The following is a 15,207-nucleotide window of genomic DNA, read 5'->3' as shown; positions in this document are numbered from 1 at the left end:
GATGACAAAGGCCCGGCAGTGATCTTCAACCTGCGGACCTCCAGATGTTTCAAAACTACAACTCCCAGCATACCCAGACAGCCGATGGCTGTCCGGGCATGCTGGGAGTTGTAGTTTTGCAACATCTGGAGGTCCACAGGTTGAAGACCATTGATTGAAGCGATTGACAGGCGGTGATAATGAAGGGGGGGGGATGATGACAGGGTGATGATGACGGGGGTCTGGATGATGACAGGGTGATGATGACGGGGGTCTGGATAATAACAGGGTGATGATGATGGGGGTCTGGATGATGACAGGGTGATGATGATGACAGGGTGATGATGACGGGGGTCTGGATGATGACAGGGTGATGATGATGGGGGTCTGGATGATGACAGGGTGATGATGACGGGGGTCTGGATGATGACGTGGTGATGATGACGGGGGGTCTGGATGATGACAGGGTGATGATGCCGGGGGTGTATGATGACAGGGTGATGATGATGACGGGGGTCTGGATGATGACAGGGTGATGATGACGGGGGTGTTAATGACGGGGGTCTGGATGATGACAGGGGGGATGATGTATTTCCCACCCTAGGCTTATAGTCTAGTCAATAACTTTTCCTGGGTTTTTGGGGTGAAATTAGGGGCCTCAGCTTATATTCGGGTCGGCTTATACGCGAGTATATACGGTAAGTTGGGTATCATATTAATTGCATGGACCTACAGAATAAATAGAAGGTATAATTTTTTATGAAAAGTGCACTGCGTGGAATTGAAAGCCCCCCAAGTGTTACAAAATGACGTCTTGTTTTTTTTGTTGTTGTTTTTTTCAGTTTCGTCATAGATATTGTGGTGAACTGATTGATGTCACTACAAAGTAAAATTGGTGGCGCAAAAAACAAGCCCTCATATGAGTCTGCAGATGGAAAATTAAACACGTTATGATTTTTAGAAGGGGAGGAAAAAAAAAACGAAAGTGAAAAAATGAAAAATGGCCCGATCATCAAGAGGTTAAAGGAGTACTCCGGTGAAAAACTTTTTTTTTTTTTTTTTAAATCAACTTCCAGTACTTATCAGGTGGTGTATGGAAGTCATATAAGAGGTCTTGTGAATTATCTTTCCGAAATGCCATATATATAGTGACATCTAGGTCAACAGTTTACTAACACCAAATTTAAAGGCGTAGTCCGGTGGAAAACTATTTTTTTTTTTTTTAAATCAACTGGTGCCAGAAAGTTAAACAGATTTGTATATTACGTCTATTTAAAAACCTTAATCCTTTCAGTACAGGAGAGGTTTGCTATTGGGGATTTGCTCCTGACCTGGACTGTTCCTGACATGGACAGAGGTTTCAGCAGAGAGAACTGTGGTCAGAGAAAAAAGAAATTCAAAAATAAAAGACCTTCATCTAGAGCATACAGCAGCTGAGTACTGTACTGGAAGGATTAAAGTTTTTTTTTTAAATAGAAGTACGGTAATTTACAAATCTGTTAAATTTTCTGGCACCAGTTGATAAAAAAATAAATAAAATTCAACCGGAGTACCCCTTTAAGCTTTCGTTATCTCCATATCTCAGCAAGATGGTAATTTGATGGCCATTGTTAGATCCAAATACCTTTTAAATGTTGCTTAAAGACCTTTTGTAATATGGTTGTTTAAAATGTTTTCATGGCTCATGAAAATCCTATCACTATGGGTCCCCATACCTACTGGGATGCTAACCATTCCTGCAGCAGCTTGTCTATAGTCAGGATTAGGTACTGAGTAACATATATATTTTTGGGAGGTGAGATCTGACAGGTACGCATTAATCTGTCCACAGTCTTGGAGAGAGTTAAAATGATAGAGACATAAGACCCAACATGTTTGAATTGTGGCTTACTGATCTTGCAAAATTAGCTATTTTACCTCATCCTAAGATTAAAGGAGTACACTGGCCCTAAAACATCTTATGCCCTATCCAAAGGATCACATATCCTTTCGGGGGCCCCAAGCGGCGGGACCCCCATGATCAGACATCTTATCCCCTATGCTTTGTATAGGGGATAAGATGTTTTAGGGCCAGAGTACCCCTTTAACATTAATGGTTGGCCTTACCATAAAGCAGTGGAATTTAATTTGTACTTATGTAAAACCCTAGGTTGCAATACTTTCACATTGCATTATTGTTGGCTAATAGTTTTGTTTTGTTTTGTATCCCTTATAAACCCCTTTTTGTTGCCTTCATGGCATAAGAATACAATAGAAAACTATAAATAAATACTATAAACAATATACAATTAAACTGCCAACAATTTGCATGCTTGTACATGTTTAATTTGCTGCAGTAAACCAATGCACCTAATCATTTGAAATGAAAATAGAAATGATCATTTCAGAAACTGGTTTAGCATCATACTAACAATAGCAAAACAAAATATATCACTATTATAATGATGGACAACATTTTCTTGCTTAATGTACATGGATTTTTCTTCCGCTTACTGTCTTTTACTATATTAGAACACATGTCATAGCGACTTACTGTCGAAGAAGCAAAGGCTCTGAAGCTAACAGCCAATATTCCATCAGACCATTCATGGGACACTGGATCAAACTGTCCATAGAGCTGCCCCATAGTTATAGACTTGGGATTCAGTACTGTAATTTGAACTTTATTTTCATCAGAAAGGCCCTGCAAAAAAAAAGAGCATTTCATATTAAATCAAGAGTGGATTATAAACTTCAGACCAGGTACTGTAGTTGGATGTCTGTATCATAAAGACTTTTAAGCAATGCATTACACTAAGAGGGAGATTTATTAATACCTGTTTATAGGAAGAGCAGAGCACTTGCCCATAGCATTACATATTTTCAGAGGTTTTTTTAATATTGTTAAAAATAAATGAGAGCTCAACATAAAATGTGATTGCCCAAGCCGAGGATACTGTGTTGCACGAAAAACCCAATGTGCCAAAAATGCAAGTGGAGACCAAAAATGGGTAACAGTCCTACTAGGCTAGGGGTGAGACATAAGAGAAAGAACAGAAGAAAAAATAAAAAGAGTCATAAAAAGAATTTAAAAAAGTGAATAAGAGAGAAAGTTTCCAATTTAAAATAGTATTTATTTAAATAAACTTAGTGGAGTGAGGTCCTTAGCAGGGCCCGTGCTTCGGACTATTCACGAGATATAAAATATAATATATAAATATGCTATTAGAACTGTACTGAAGCTATATATAAAAACAACACTGGATAATAATTCCCCTTTTAAATATAATTAGAACTGGACACGGAAATAGGGAAGTCTTTGTGCTATATTCGGCACTACAAATGCTACAAATATGGATATTTCCTCCGCAATTGGAGATGGATTATGTATAGTCAATAGCTTGGCAGGGACGGCACCGAGCGGAAATAAGTTAGTTAGCAGTAGATAATATTTAGTTGCAGCGTTTGGCAGCGCTGGATTCCCCCTGTTTGGAGCCCACTCTGTTTGACTGCCCAGGGCTACAGTATGAGTGGCTTCAAACTTGGCGGGGGTTGTAGCTGATTGTCCACAGTAATTGTAATCCGCCGCTTTGGGACCTCGCTATCACCCAGCGGCGTGGGGACAGGTATGCAAGGCTCGGAGCGCAATGTGAGTTTGGCACTGTGTACCTCTTACCGGTTATGCTGATCGTTGGCATGCTGTCTCTGCCAAGCTATTGACTATACATAATCCTTCTCCAATTGCGGAGGAAATATCCATATTTGCAGCATTTGTAGCACCTAATATAGCGCAAAGACTTTCCTATTTCCGTGTCCAGTTCTAATTATATTTAAAAGGGGTATTATTCTCCAGTGTTGTTTTTATATATAGCTTCAGTACAGTTCTAATAGCATATTTATATATTATATTTTATATCTTGTGAATAGTCTGAAGTACGGGCCCTGCTAAGGACCTCACTCCACTAAGTTTATTTAAATAAATGCTATTTTAAATTGGAAACTCTCTCTCTTATTCTCTTTATTTAATTATTTTTTATTCTTTTTATTACTCCTTTATTTTTTTTTCTGTTCTTTCTCTTATCTCTCATCCCTAGCCTAGTAGGACTGTTACCCATTTTTTGTCTCCGCTTTTTTAATATTGAAAAAGGCAATTTGGTTGCTTAGGAAAACGGCACCACTTTACACAGATTTGATAAATCTCAGCCACAATCTACACTCTAATAAATACAGAATAATCACAAAGGAAAGGAGAGCAACAATTTAAGCAGCCTCCCTGACAGTAAGAGCCTTTTAAATGGGTCAAGTAGGTCCCTATAACAAGCACAAATACCAACGCTTATGAGTCTTCACATGGCTTAATAGCGTGCGGCACCGATCATTGTGCTGCGTGCTATTAACCCTTCAGACGCGGTGATCAAAGTTGACCGCCGCGTCCGAAAGTGAAAGTAAACGCTTCCCGGAAGCTCAGTCGGGCTGATCGGGATATCGCAATAGAGTAGCGATGTCCCGATCAGCTAGGACGCGAGCGGAGACTCCCTTACCTTGCACCGTCGCGTCCGATCGGCGTTTGATTGCTCCAAGCCTGAGCTACAGGCTTGAGCAATTGAGCCCCTATCTCGCTGATCCATGCAAAGCTATGGCTTTGCAGGGATCAGAGTAAAAGATCAGTAAGTGCAGTACTATAGCTCCCTATGGGAGCTATAGCACTGCAAAAAAAAAAAAGTGAAAAAAAAGTTAACAAAGGTCATTTAACCCCTTCCCTAATAAAAGTTTGAATCACCCCCCTTTTCCAATAAAAAAAAAAAACTGTGTAAATAAAAATAAACATATGTGGTATTGCCGCGTGCAGAAATGTCCGAACTATAAAAATATATTGTTAATTAAATAGCAGAGACAATTGCGTACGCGCTAAAAAATTCCAAAGTCCAACATAGCGTATATTTGGTCACTTTTTATATCATGAAAAAATGAATAAAAAGCGATCAAAAAGTCTGATCAATACAAAAATGGTACCGATACAAACTTCAGAACACGGCACAAAAAATGAGCCCTCATACCGGCCACGCGGAAAAATAAAAAAGTTATAGGGTTTAGAAGATGAGAATTTTTAACGTATACATTTTCCTGCATGTAGTTATGATTTTTTCCAAAGTACTACAAAATCCAACCTATATAAGTAGGGTATCATTTTAACCGCATGGATCTACAGAATAAAGATAAAGTGTCATGTTTACCGAAAAATGCACTGCGTAGAAACAGAAGCCCCCAAGATTTACCAAACTTTTTTCTTCAATTTTGTCGCACAATTAATTTTTTTTCCATTTTGCCGTGGATTTTTTGGCAAAATTACTAATGTCACTGCAAAGTAGAATTGGTGGCGCAAAACATAAGCCATCATATGGAATTTTATGTGCAAAATTGAAAGCATTATGATTTTTAGAAGGTGATGAGGAAAAAATGAAAATGCAAAAATGGAAAAACCCTGCATCCTTAAGGGGTTTAAAAAATGTGCAGGGGGGCCAACTGCTGGCTTGTGCATGTCGCAACAGGAAATAAACCATTACTCAGCACCCATTAACCCCTTCAGGACCAAGCCCATTTTGGCCTTAAGGACCAGAGCGTTTTTTGCACATCTGACCACTGTCACTTTAAACATTAATAACTCTGGAATGCTTTTAGTTATCATTCTGATTCCGAGATAGTTTTTTCGTGACATATTCTACTTTAACATGGTGGTAAATTTTTGTGGTAACTTGCATCCTTTCCTTGTGAAAAATCCTAAAATTTGATGAAAAATTTGAAAATTTTGCATTTTTCTAACTTTGAAGCTCTCTGCTTGTAAGGAAAATGAATATTACAAATAAAAATTTTTTTTATTTACATATACAATATGTCTACTTTATGTCTGCATCATAAAAGTGACGAGTTTTTACTTTTGGAAAACATCAGAGGGCTTCAAAGTTCAGCAGCAATTTTCCAATTTTTCACAAAATTTTCAAACTCACTATTTTTCAGGGACCAGTTCAGGTTTGAAGTGGATTTGAAGGGTCTTCTTATTAGAAATACCCCACAAAAGACCCCATTATAAAAACTGCACCCCCCAAAGTATTCAAAATGACATTCAGTCATCATTTTAACCCTTTAGGTGTTTCACAGGAATAGAAGCAAAGTGAAGGAGAAAATTCACAATCTTCATTTTTTACACTCGCATGTTCTTGTAGACCCAATTTTTGAATTTTTACAAGGGGTAAAAGGAGAAAATGTATACTTATATTTGTAGCCTGATTTCTCTCGAGTAAGCACATACCTCATATGTCTATGTAAAGTGTTCGGCGGGCGCAGTAGAGGGCTCAGAAGCGAAGGAGCGACAAGGGGATTTTGGAGAGTACGTTTTTCTGAAATGGTTTTTGGGGGGCATGTTGCATTTAGGAAGCCCCTATGGTGCCAGAACAGCAATAAACCCTCACATGGCATACCATTTTGGAAACTAGACCCCTTGAGGAACATAACAAGGAATAAAGTGAGCCTTAATACCCCACAGGTGTTTCACGACTTTTGCATATGTAAAAAAAATAAATAAAAATTTCCACTAAAATGTGTGTTTCCCCCCTAATTTCACCTTTTTGCAAGGGTTAATAGCAGAAAATACCTGCCAAAATTTGTAACCCCATCTCTTCTGAGTATGGAGGTACCCCATAAGTTGACCTGAAGTGCACTATGGGCGAACTACAATGCTCAGAAGAGAAGGAGTCATATTTGACAGCAAAAAAAAAACACATGGCATACCATTTTGGAAACTAGACCCCTTGAGGACCGTAACAAGGGGTACAGTGAGCATTTACCCCCCACTGGTGTCTGACAGATCTTTGGAACAGTGGGCTGTACAAGTTTTCATTTTCACGGACCACTGTTCCAAAGATCCGTCAGACACCTGTGGGGGGGTAAATTCTCACTGCACCCCTTATTACATTCCGTGAGGGGTGTCGTTTCCGAAATGGGGTCACATGTGGGGTTTTTTTTTTTTTGCGTTTGTCAAAACTGCTGTAACAATCAGCCACCCCTGTGCAAATCACCTAAAATGTACATGGTGCGCTCTCCCTTCTGGGCCTTGTTGTGCGCCCCCAGAGCCCTTTGCGCTCACATATGGGTTATCTCTGTAGTTGGGAGAAATTAAGTTACAAATTTTGGGGGGCTTTTTTCCCTTTTACCTCTTGTGAAAATGTAAAGTATAGGGCAACATCAGCATGTTAGTGTAAAAAATAAAAAAATTTTACACTAACATTCTGGTGTAGACCCCAACATTTCCTTTTCATGAAGGGTTAAAGAAGAAAAAGCCCCCCCAAACCTTGTAACACAATTTCTCCCGAGTACGGCGATACCCCATATGTGGCCCTAAACTGTTGCCCTGAAATACGACAGGGCTCCAAAGTGAGAGCATGGCGCCATGCCCATTTGAGGCCTAAATTAGGGACTTGCATAGGGGGGGACATAGGGGAATTCTACGCCAGTGATTCCCAAACAGGGTGCCTCCAGCTGTTGCAAAACTCCCAGCATGCCTGGACAGTCAACGGCTGTCCGGCAATACTGGGAGTTGTTGTTTTTCAACAGCTGGAGGCTCTGCTTTGGAAACAGTGGTGTACCGGACGTTCTTATTGGGGGAGGGGGGCTGTGTAGGGGTATGTGTATATGTAGTGTTTTTAACTTTTTATTTTATTTTGTGTTCGTGTAGTGTAGTGTTTTTAGGGTACAGTCACATGGGCGGGGGATTACAGCGAGTTTCCCAGCGCAAAATTTGCTGCATCTCAAGATGCGAGAAACCCACTGTAAAAGCCTTGCCCATGTGAATGTACCCTGTACATTCACGGGGGTGGGGTGGGGGGGGGGGGGGGTTTGGGGTTGCACCAGCTGTTGCAAAACCACAACTCCCAGCATGCATGGTCTGTTAGTGCATGCTGGGAGTCATAGTTTTGCAACAGCTGGAGGCACACAGGTTAGGAAACACTGAGTTAGAAACAGACAATGTTTCCCAACCAGTGTGTCTCCAGTTGTTGCAAAACTACAACTCCCAGCATGCCCAGACAGCTGAAGGGCATGCTGGGAGTTGTAGTTCGGCAACATCTGAAGGGCCAGATGTTGCTGAACTAAAACTCCCAGCATGCCTGGACAGTCAGTGCATACTGGGAGTTGTAGTTTTGCAACAGCTGGAAGAGCACAGATTGGAGACCATTATACAATGGTCTCCAAACTGGGGCCCTCCAGATGTTGCAAAACTACAACTCCCAGCATGCATGGTCTGTTAGTGCATGCTGGGAGTTATAGTTTTGCAACAGCTGGAGGCACACAGGTTAGGAAACACTGAGTTAGAAACAATGTTTCCCAACCAGTGTGTCTCCAGTTGTTGCAAAACTACAACTCCCAGCATGCCCAGACAGCTGAAGGGCATGCTGGGAGTTGTAGTTCGGCAACATCTGAAGGGCCAGATGTTGCTGAACTAAAACTCCCAGCATGCCTGGACAGTCAGTGCATACTGGGAGTTGTAGTTTTGCAACAGCTGGAAGAGCACAGATTGGAGACCATTATACAATGGTCTCCAAACTGGGGCCCTCCAGATGTTGCAAAACTACAACTCCCAGCATGCATGGTCTGTTAGTGCATGCTGGGAGTTATAGTTTTGCAACAGCTGGAGGCACACAGGTTAGGAAACACTGAGTTAGAAACAATGTTTCCCAACCAGTGTGTCTCCAGTTGTTGCAAAACTACAACTCCCAGCATGCCCAGACAGCTGAAGGGCATGCTGGGAGTTGTAGTTCGGCAACATCTGAAGGGCCAGATGTTGCTGAACTAAAACTCCCAGCATGCCTGGACAGTCAGTGCATGCTGGGAGTTGTAGTTTTGCAACAGCTGGAAGAGCACAGATTGGAGAACATTATACAATGGTCTCCAAACTGGGGCCCTCCAGATGTTGCAAAACTACAACTCCCAGCATGCCCAGACAGTCAAAGGCTGTCTAGGCATGCTGGGAGTTGTAGTTTTCAGACTCCTAGAAGCAGCAGTGAAGATCTTCACTGCTGCCTCTGAGGACTATATACTTACCTGCCGGTCCCGTCGCTGCTCCTCCACGTGGCCGGTCCTGCCGCTGCTCCTCGGTCCCGCCGCTGCTCCAGGTAAGTCCGCCGGTCCCCACGTGTTCCCCCCGTGTGCCGCAGGTCCCCGCGAGCCCCTGCAGCCTTCGTCCCCCGTTCTGCCCGACTTCCAGGGGCGGGCAGTGCGGGGGATCTGAACTTTCACCCCAGATCACTGTGATTGGTCCACAGGGACCAATCACAGTGATCGCTGACCAGGACCATCAATGGATGGTCCTGGGGGGTGAAGCAGAAGTTGTCCCCTGCTGGAAACAGCGGGACTTCTGCCAGTTAACCCGTGCGATGCTGCGCATCGCCGGGTTAACTGAATGTCATTTATAAACGCCGGGATGCGCGAACGCACTGCACAACCCGGCGATTATATATGCCATTCTGCGGGAAGGGGTTAAAGCACTTTGCAGAAGATCTCTTCTCTGGTTAATAAAGATCATTCAAATGCAATGGTCCAAATAGCAATAGTAATGTTTTGGCAATACCTTTTCACAAATGTCATTAAGTGCTGCAGCCAAAACTCGATAAGCTGATGTTTTTCCACCAAAAGGTTCTCCAACAATCATAAAGCCATGGCGCACAATCATCATTTCATATATTTGCAAAATTTTTTCTGCAAAGAAGTCGGTCATCTGCAAATTCATTTGTTCACAATTTTCTTTTATTGCATCCATGAAGATTTTATAATCTGCTTTAGGAAGTTTTATACCAGGAAACAGATCAGATGTTATCCCCTAAAAAAAAGAACATAATGTATAAATATTTTTTTTCACACAGTAGATAGATTTGTTGTCTTTTTAAACTACCCCCCCCCCAGATTTGTTGTCTTTTTAAACTATCCCCCCCCCCACCCCCAAAAAAATAAATTCCACCCCATATCCACTTATGTATACTAGATTTATAGGGACATTATAGATTTATAATGTGTTTTAATGTCCTAGCCAAATCTATTAATTTAGGGGTTATCAAGGATTACAAAACCATAGCTGCTTTATTCCAAAGAAGTCTCCACTTGGATGACTGTTAGATAAGATACAGTGTAAATTAGGTTTTAAATTATGTATTTCCTAATTATTAAATACTTTCTATGAGACTTCATATGATTAATGTTTCTATAAACTTACTGTTATTTATATTGTTGTTTGTTTTTTTACTACATTTAAAAGCATATAAAAAATAACTTACCTCAAAAAGAGGGAGATCATGGGACAGAAATTTTGGCAGATTTACATCAATTATAGATCTAAGAAGCAAAATCTCTTCATTTTCATTTGGATATTTAAGCTGTAAAATATGAGTTAATATGAAAAACTTTCAAATTATCAATTTAAACTTAAAGGGGTATTCCAGGCAAAAACTTTTTTTTATATATCAACTGGCTCCGGAAAGTTAAACAGATTTGTAAATTATTCAAACAAAGAGTGTAATGTCCGGCACTGCTGCTGATATTCTCACGTATTTGGACTAAGGGACGTGTTGGAGTGTTCCCCGAAGTGTTGGTGGTGCTCTGACTATGAGTAGTAAATCACGAATCTTGAAGTAAAGAGGAGTAGTAGAAAAAGTCGGCAGACTCACCAAAGACTTCTTTTCCAGGGTAATTTCTTTATTTCATACTCACATATAAGAGGTAGATACAAAAGGTGGGAGTGGGATCACAGTGGGGGGTATTCACTGTCTGGCGACAGACTCTGTTTCGCTCGGTGCTCGAGCTTCTTCTGGCCTGAACAACTAGGAATAGTAGGCTGGTTCTTATACAGGTGGGTTCACAGGTCTAATTTCTTAGCACCTCTCAACTGTAGTGACGTCTGGTGTGAAGGCGTTAGCTTAAAAACAAGCATAGATTACGCCTTCCGTATACCTTCTGTCATAAGAAAACAGCTTATTATGATAAAAATAAGAAGAGTGATTTTAAAAACAAGGGGCGTAATCCACTTTGTCATTCAAGCCTAAAGGACCTGTTGCTGCTGTATGGATAATCCAATATGTTTCTCGCTGCAACAGGAGGCGGTTGAGATCAATACCTGGTCTGTATTTAACTCTCTCCACACCGGAAAAAGTAAGTACTTCTGTTACCATTCACCAAAGGAAGGAGGTCTAGATTTAACCCCCCGATACCACCTGGAGGGCAGTTAGATTTATTCCAAAACTCAGTTTTACAAGATATTCGATCTATACTGTATAAGGAAATACCAGTTAATCTAACAAAAGCAGAACAAACAGCACTCCATGAGCTTAAAAAGAGAGATGACCTTGTGATAATTAGAGCAGATAAAGGAGGAAGTGTTGTACTTATGTACAAAACCATATACACACAAGAAGCCGAAAGGCAATTACGTGATAGGTCCACATACACTCCCCTCAAAACTGATCCGACTCCGAAAATTCTTAAAGGTCTAACTACACTCCTACATAAGTTTGTTGAACAAGGAATGCTGTCCAAAAAGAACGCGGAACGCCTCATACCAGAGGCACCCAAACCCGCAACATGGTACCACCTTCCCAAAATACACAAAGCACAGACCCCACCCCCGGGACGTCCCATCGTCTCGGGAGTGGGGTCTACTACTGAATACTTGTCTCACTATTTAGAATGGTTACTCTCCCCTCTACTCCCCTCTATACCAGCCTACATCAAAGACACTTTACACTTATTACAAACAATCCAAACAATGAATTGGGAATCAGACTGGAACCTTTGCTCCATTGACGTGGTCAGCCTCTATACCAGAATTCCTCACAAAGCTGGTATAGGGGCTGTAAAAGAATTCCTTAAATGGTCTAATAAGTCTGCAGAATTCATCTTATTTATAGAGGAGGCACTTACTTTTTTGTTAAGTAACAGTACATTTCAATTTGCTGACCAGTGGTATAGACAGGACACCGGGACCCCGATGGGTACCCCGGTGTCCTGTACATACGCAAATTTGTTCCTAGCAGTCTTAGAAAGCCAAATTATTTTTTCATCCCAGAACCCATACATCTCACAAGTGAAATTATACATGCGTTATGTAGATGATATTCTCATAGCATGGTCAGGCTCAGAATCTCAGCTCAATGATTTCGTCACCTACCTTAATTTAACTAATACAGTGAATATGTCATTCACCTCACATTATGGAGGTACCTCACTTGAATTTTTGGACCTGAGACTACTGGTAACAGGCAACAGACTTACAAGTGAAGGATACAGAAAATCCGTATCTAAAAACACCCTTCTTCACTATAATAGTTCTCATCCTAGTTCAGTGAAGAAGGGTGTCCCATACGGTCAGTTCGTAAGATTACGGAGAAACAATGAATCTGATGAGTCTTATAACACACAAGCAGAGGATCTAACTAAATGCTTGTTAGAACGCTCCTACCCTAGTAAGCTGATAAAAGATGGAAAAGAGCGAGCAGACAACTTAGATAGAAAAAATCTGTTAGTGGGCAAAAAGTGTAAAAAATCAGAACCAACTAAAAAACGCTTTTCTTTTACGTTCCAGAATTCACCTATAAACCATATAATTGAACAAGCGGTTAGAAGGAACTGGCACATTATAGAGGGGGATCCCGACATAAAAGAGGTAGCCAGCCGCAAACCACTTATTTCATACAGAAAAAACAAGTCAATAGGTGATATTCTGTCAAAAAGTCGAAAAACATTGCCTAAAAAAGAGGTAACATGGTTAGAAAGTTCTATACCAAAAGGGAATTATGCCTGTAAGTCCTGTAATTTTTGCAAATTTAATGCACAATTGAAAACGCTGCGAATGGGCTCAATAACTCACACTGTTATAGATTTAATAACATGCCGTACCAAATATGTAGTATATGTTATTTACTGTCCGTGTGGCTTCTACTACATTGGAAAAACTATACGTCAGTTATGCGCAAGAATACGTGAGCATATGTACTCACTGCGCACACTTAAAGGGGCACCCCGCCTAATATCCCATGTAGTGGAAGCCCACGGAGGAAAACCAGAAGTACTTACTTTTTCCGGAGTGGAGAGAGTTAAATACAGACCAGGTATTGATCTCAACCGCCTCCTGTTGCAGCGAGAAACATATTGGATTATCCATACAGCAGCAACAGGTCCTTTAGGCTTGAATGACAAAGTGGATTACGCCCCTTGTTTTTAAAATCACTCTTCTTATTTTTATCATAATAAGCTGTTTTCTTATGACAGAAGGTATACGGAAGGCGTAATCTATGCTTGTTTTTAAGCTAACGCCTTCACACCAGACGTCACTACAGTTGGGAGGTGCTAAGAAATTAGACCTGTGAACCCACCTGTATAAGAACCAGCCTACTATTCCTAGTTGTTCAGGCCAGAAGAAGCTCGAGCACCGAGCGAAACAGAGTCTGTCGCCAGACAGTGAATACCCCCCACTGTGATCCCTCTCCCACCTTTTGTATCTACCTTTTATATGTGAGTATGAAATAAAGAAATTACCCTGGAAAAGAAGTCTTTGGTGAGTCTGCCGACTTTTTCTACTACTCCTCTTTACTTCAAGATTTGTAAATTACTTCTATTAAAAAATCTTAATCCTTCCAATAGTTATTAGCTTCTGAAGTTTTCTGTCTAACTACTCAATGATGATGTCACGTCACGGGAGCTGTGCATGATGGGAGAACATCCCTTGCATGATGGGAGAATATCCCCATAGGAGCTGGACAGCTCCCGGGATGTGAGTCATCAGAAAGCAGTTAGACAACTCAACTTCAGAAGCTAATAACTATTGGAAGGATTAAGATTTTTTAATAGAAGTAATTTACAAATCTGAAAAAATTATATAGGTATGTGCAGCTCACAACTAATACGCACCGAGGTCAAACTGGGCAAGCAACTATACCTTAATTGCTAGAAAAGGGAAAACCAAAAAATACACAATGCAGCCCGGACCTTCTAGGTGAGTAAATGAAAATAGATATACGTGGATCGTGCTTCAATAATAATCAATATTTATTATAAAATATAAATAAGATTGGGCACTTCTCACAGGGCCCTTGTGAGAAGAACATACATATTAAAAGGCAACCTAACAATATATTTAGGCATATAGTAGTTAAAACTATAATCCTGGCATAGGATAATAAAATAGCAGAATAAGATCTGTACCAAACAAATATGTTAAAGAGTTGCTCTTCTGGGTATTTAGGGTAGATATGTCCCTTTTAGATACAGTAGCAAACAGTCTGTAATATTAGAAATTGTTACCGGTCTGTAAATGGTAACTCAGGCGATGGGTGTTGTTCCCGCAATGACTGAGTGTCCGTGGTGCGCACAGTCCTCTGTGGGGCGCTTCCAATCGTGAGCCTGGTCCAGTATTATCTGAGCGCGGTGGCAGTCGCTAACGGCTGAGGCGCTGGCAGGCGCCGAAGATCGCAATGATGCCCGGGGACTGCTGGCGCTGGCATGCGCTGGAGTTGGTATTCCTCACCGCTTTACTGGTTGGTGAACAGGACCATATACTGGAGGGCTGGAAGTTCACCTTGTGTTGCCGGCGTCTGATGTCAGCTGTAGTCAGAGCCGGGATGGCTGCACCGGGATGGTTACACCGGAATGGATCTGAACTGCTGGACCGGGTAGGTAGCAGAGTAAGAGCGCTGATAATGGTACAGTTCATAAGAGATAACCGGCCTTGAGGTTTGGGCACAGTTCTTCGAGGGTAATACTATGCCAGTAGATGTGCATAAACGACTAGACGCGTTTCAGGGTTGTATAATATAACCCTTTCCTCAGTAGTCATGACTACTGAGGAAAGGGTTATATTATACAACCCTGAAACGCGTCTAGTCGTTTATTCATATCTACTGGCATAGTATTACCATCGAAGAACTGTGCCCAAACCTCAAGGCCGGTTATCTCTTATGAACTGTACCATTATCAGCGCTCTTACTCTGAACTTATTTATATTTTATAATAAATATTGATTATTATTGAAGCACGATCCACGTATATCTATTTTCATTTACTCACCTAGAAGGTCCGGGCTGCATTGTGTAATTTACAAATCTGTTTAACTTTCCAGAGCCAGTTGATATATAAAAAAAAGTTTTTGCCTGGAATAAACCTTTAAATATATAACATTAAATACAAAATATTTTTACATTTAGAGTAAAAATATAT

General features: G+C 40.9%; 1 protein-coding gene across 1 annotated transcript in view; it reads right to left on the bottom strand.

Moving 5' to 3' along the window:
• The window catches only part of DNAH7 (dynein axonemal heavy chain 7), a 531,149-nt gene that overhangs the window by 364,967 nt on the left and 150,975 nt on the right, over nucleotides 1-15,207 (bottom strand). Inside the window, exons 28-30 of the mRNA XM_056535765.1 lie at nucleotides 10,278-10,376; nucleotides 9,578-9,826; nucleotides 2,513-2,662 (exon numbers count right to left, since the gene is read on the bottom strand). Coding sequence (XP_056391740.1) covers nucleotides 2,513-2,662; nucleotides 9,578-9,826; nucleotides 10,278-10,376 — 498 coding nt within the window. The remainder of the gene's footprint in view (nucleotides 1-2,512; nucleotides 2,663-9,577; nucleotides 9,827-10,277; nucleotides 10,377-15,207) is intronic.

Source organism: Hyla sarda, chromosome 8 (genome assembly GCF_029499605.1).
Source record: "Hyla sarda isolate aHylSar1 chromosome 8, aHylSar1.hap1, whole genome shotgun sequence".
Lineage (NCBI taxonomy): Eukaryota > Metazoa > Chordata > Amphibia > Anura > Hylidae > Hyla > Hyla sarda.
Note: the sequence above shows the minus strand (reverse complement) of the source record. Positions and strands in the feature narration are given on the sequence as shown.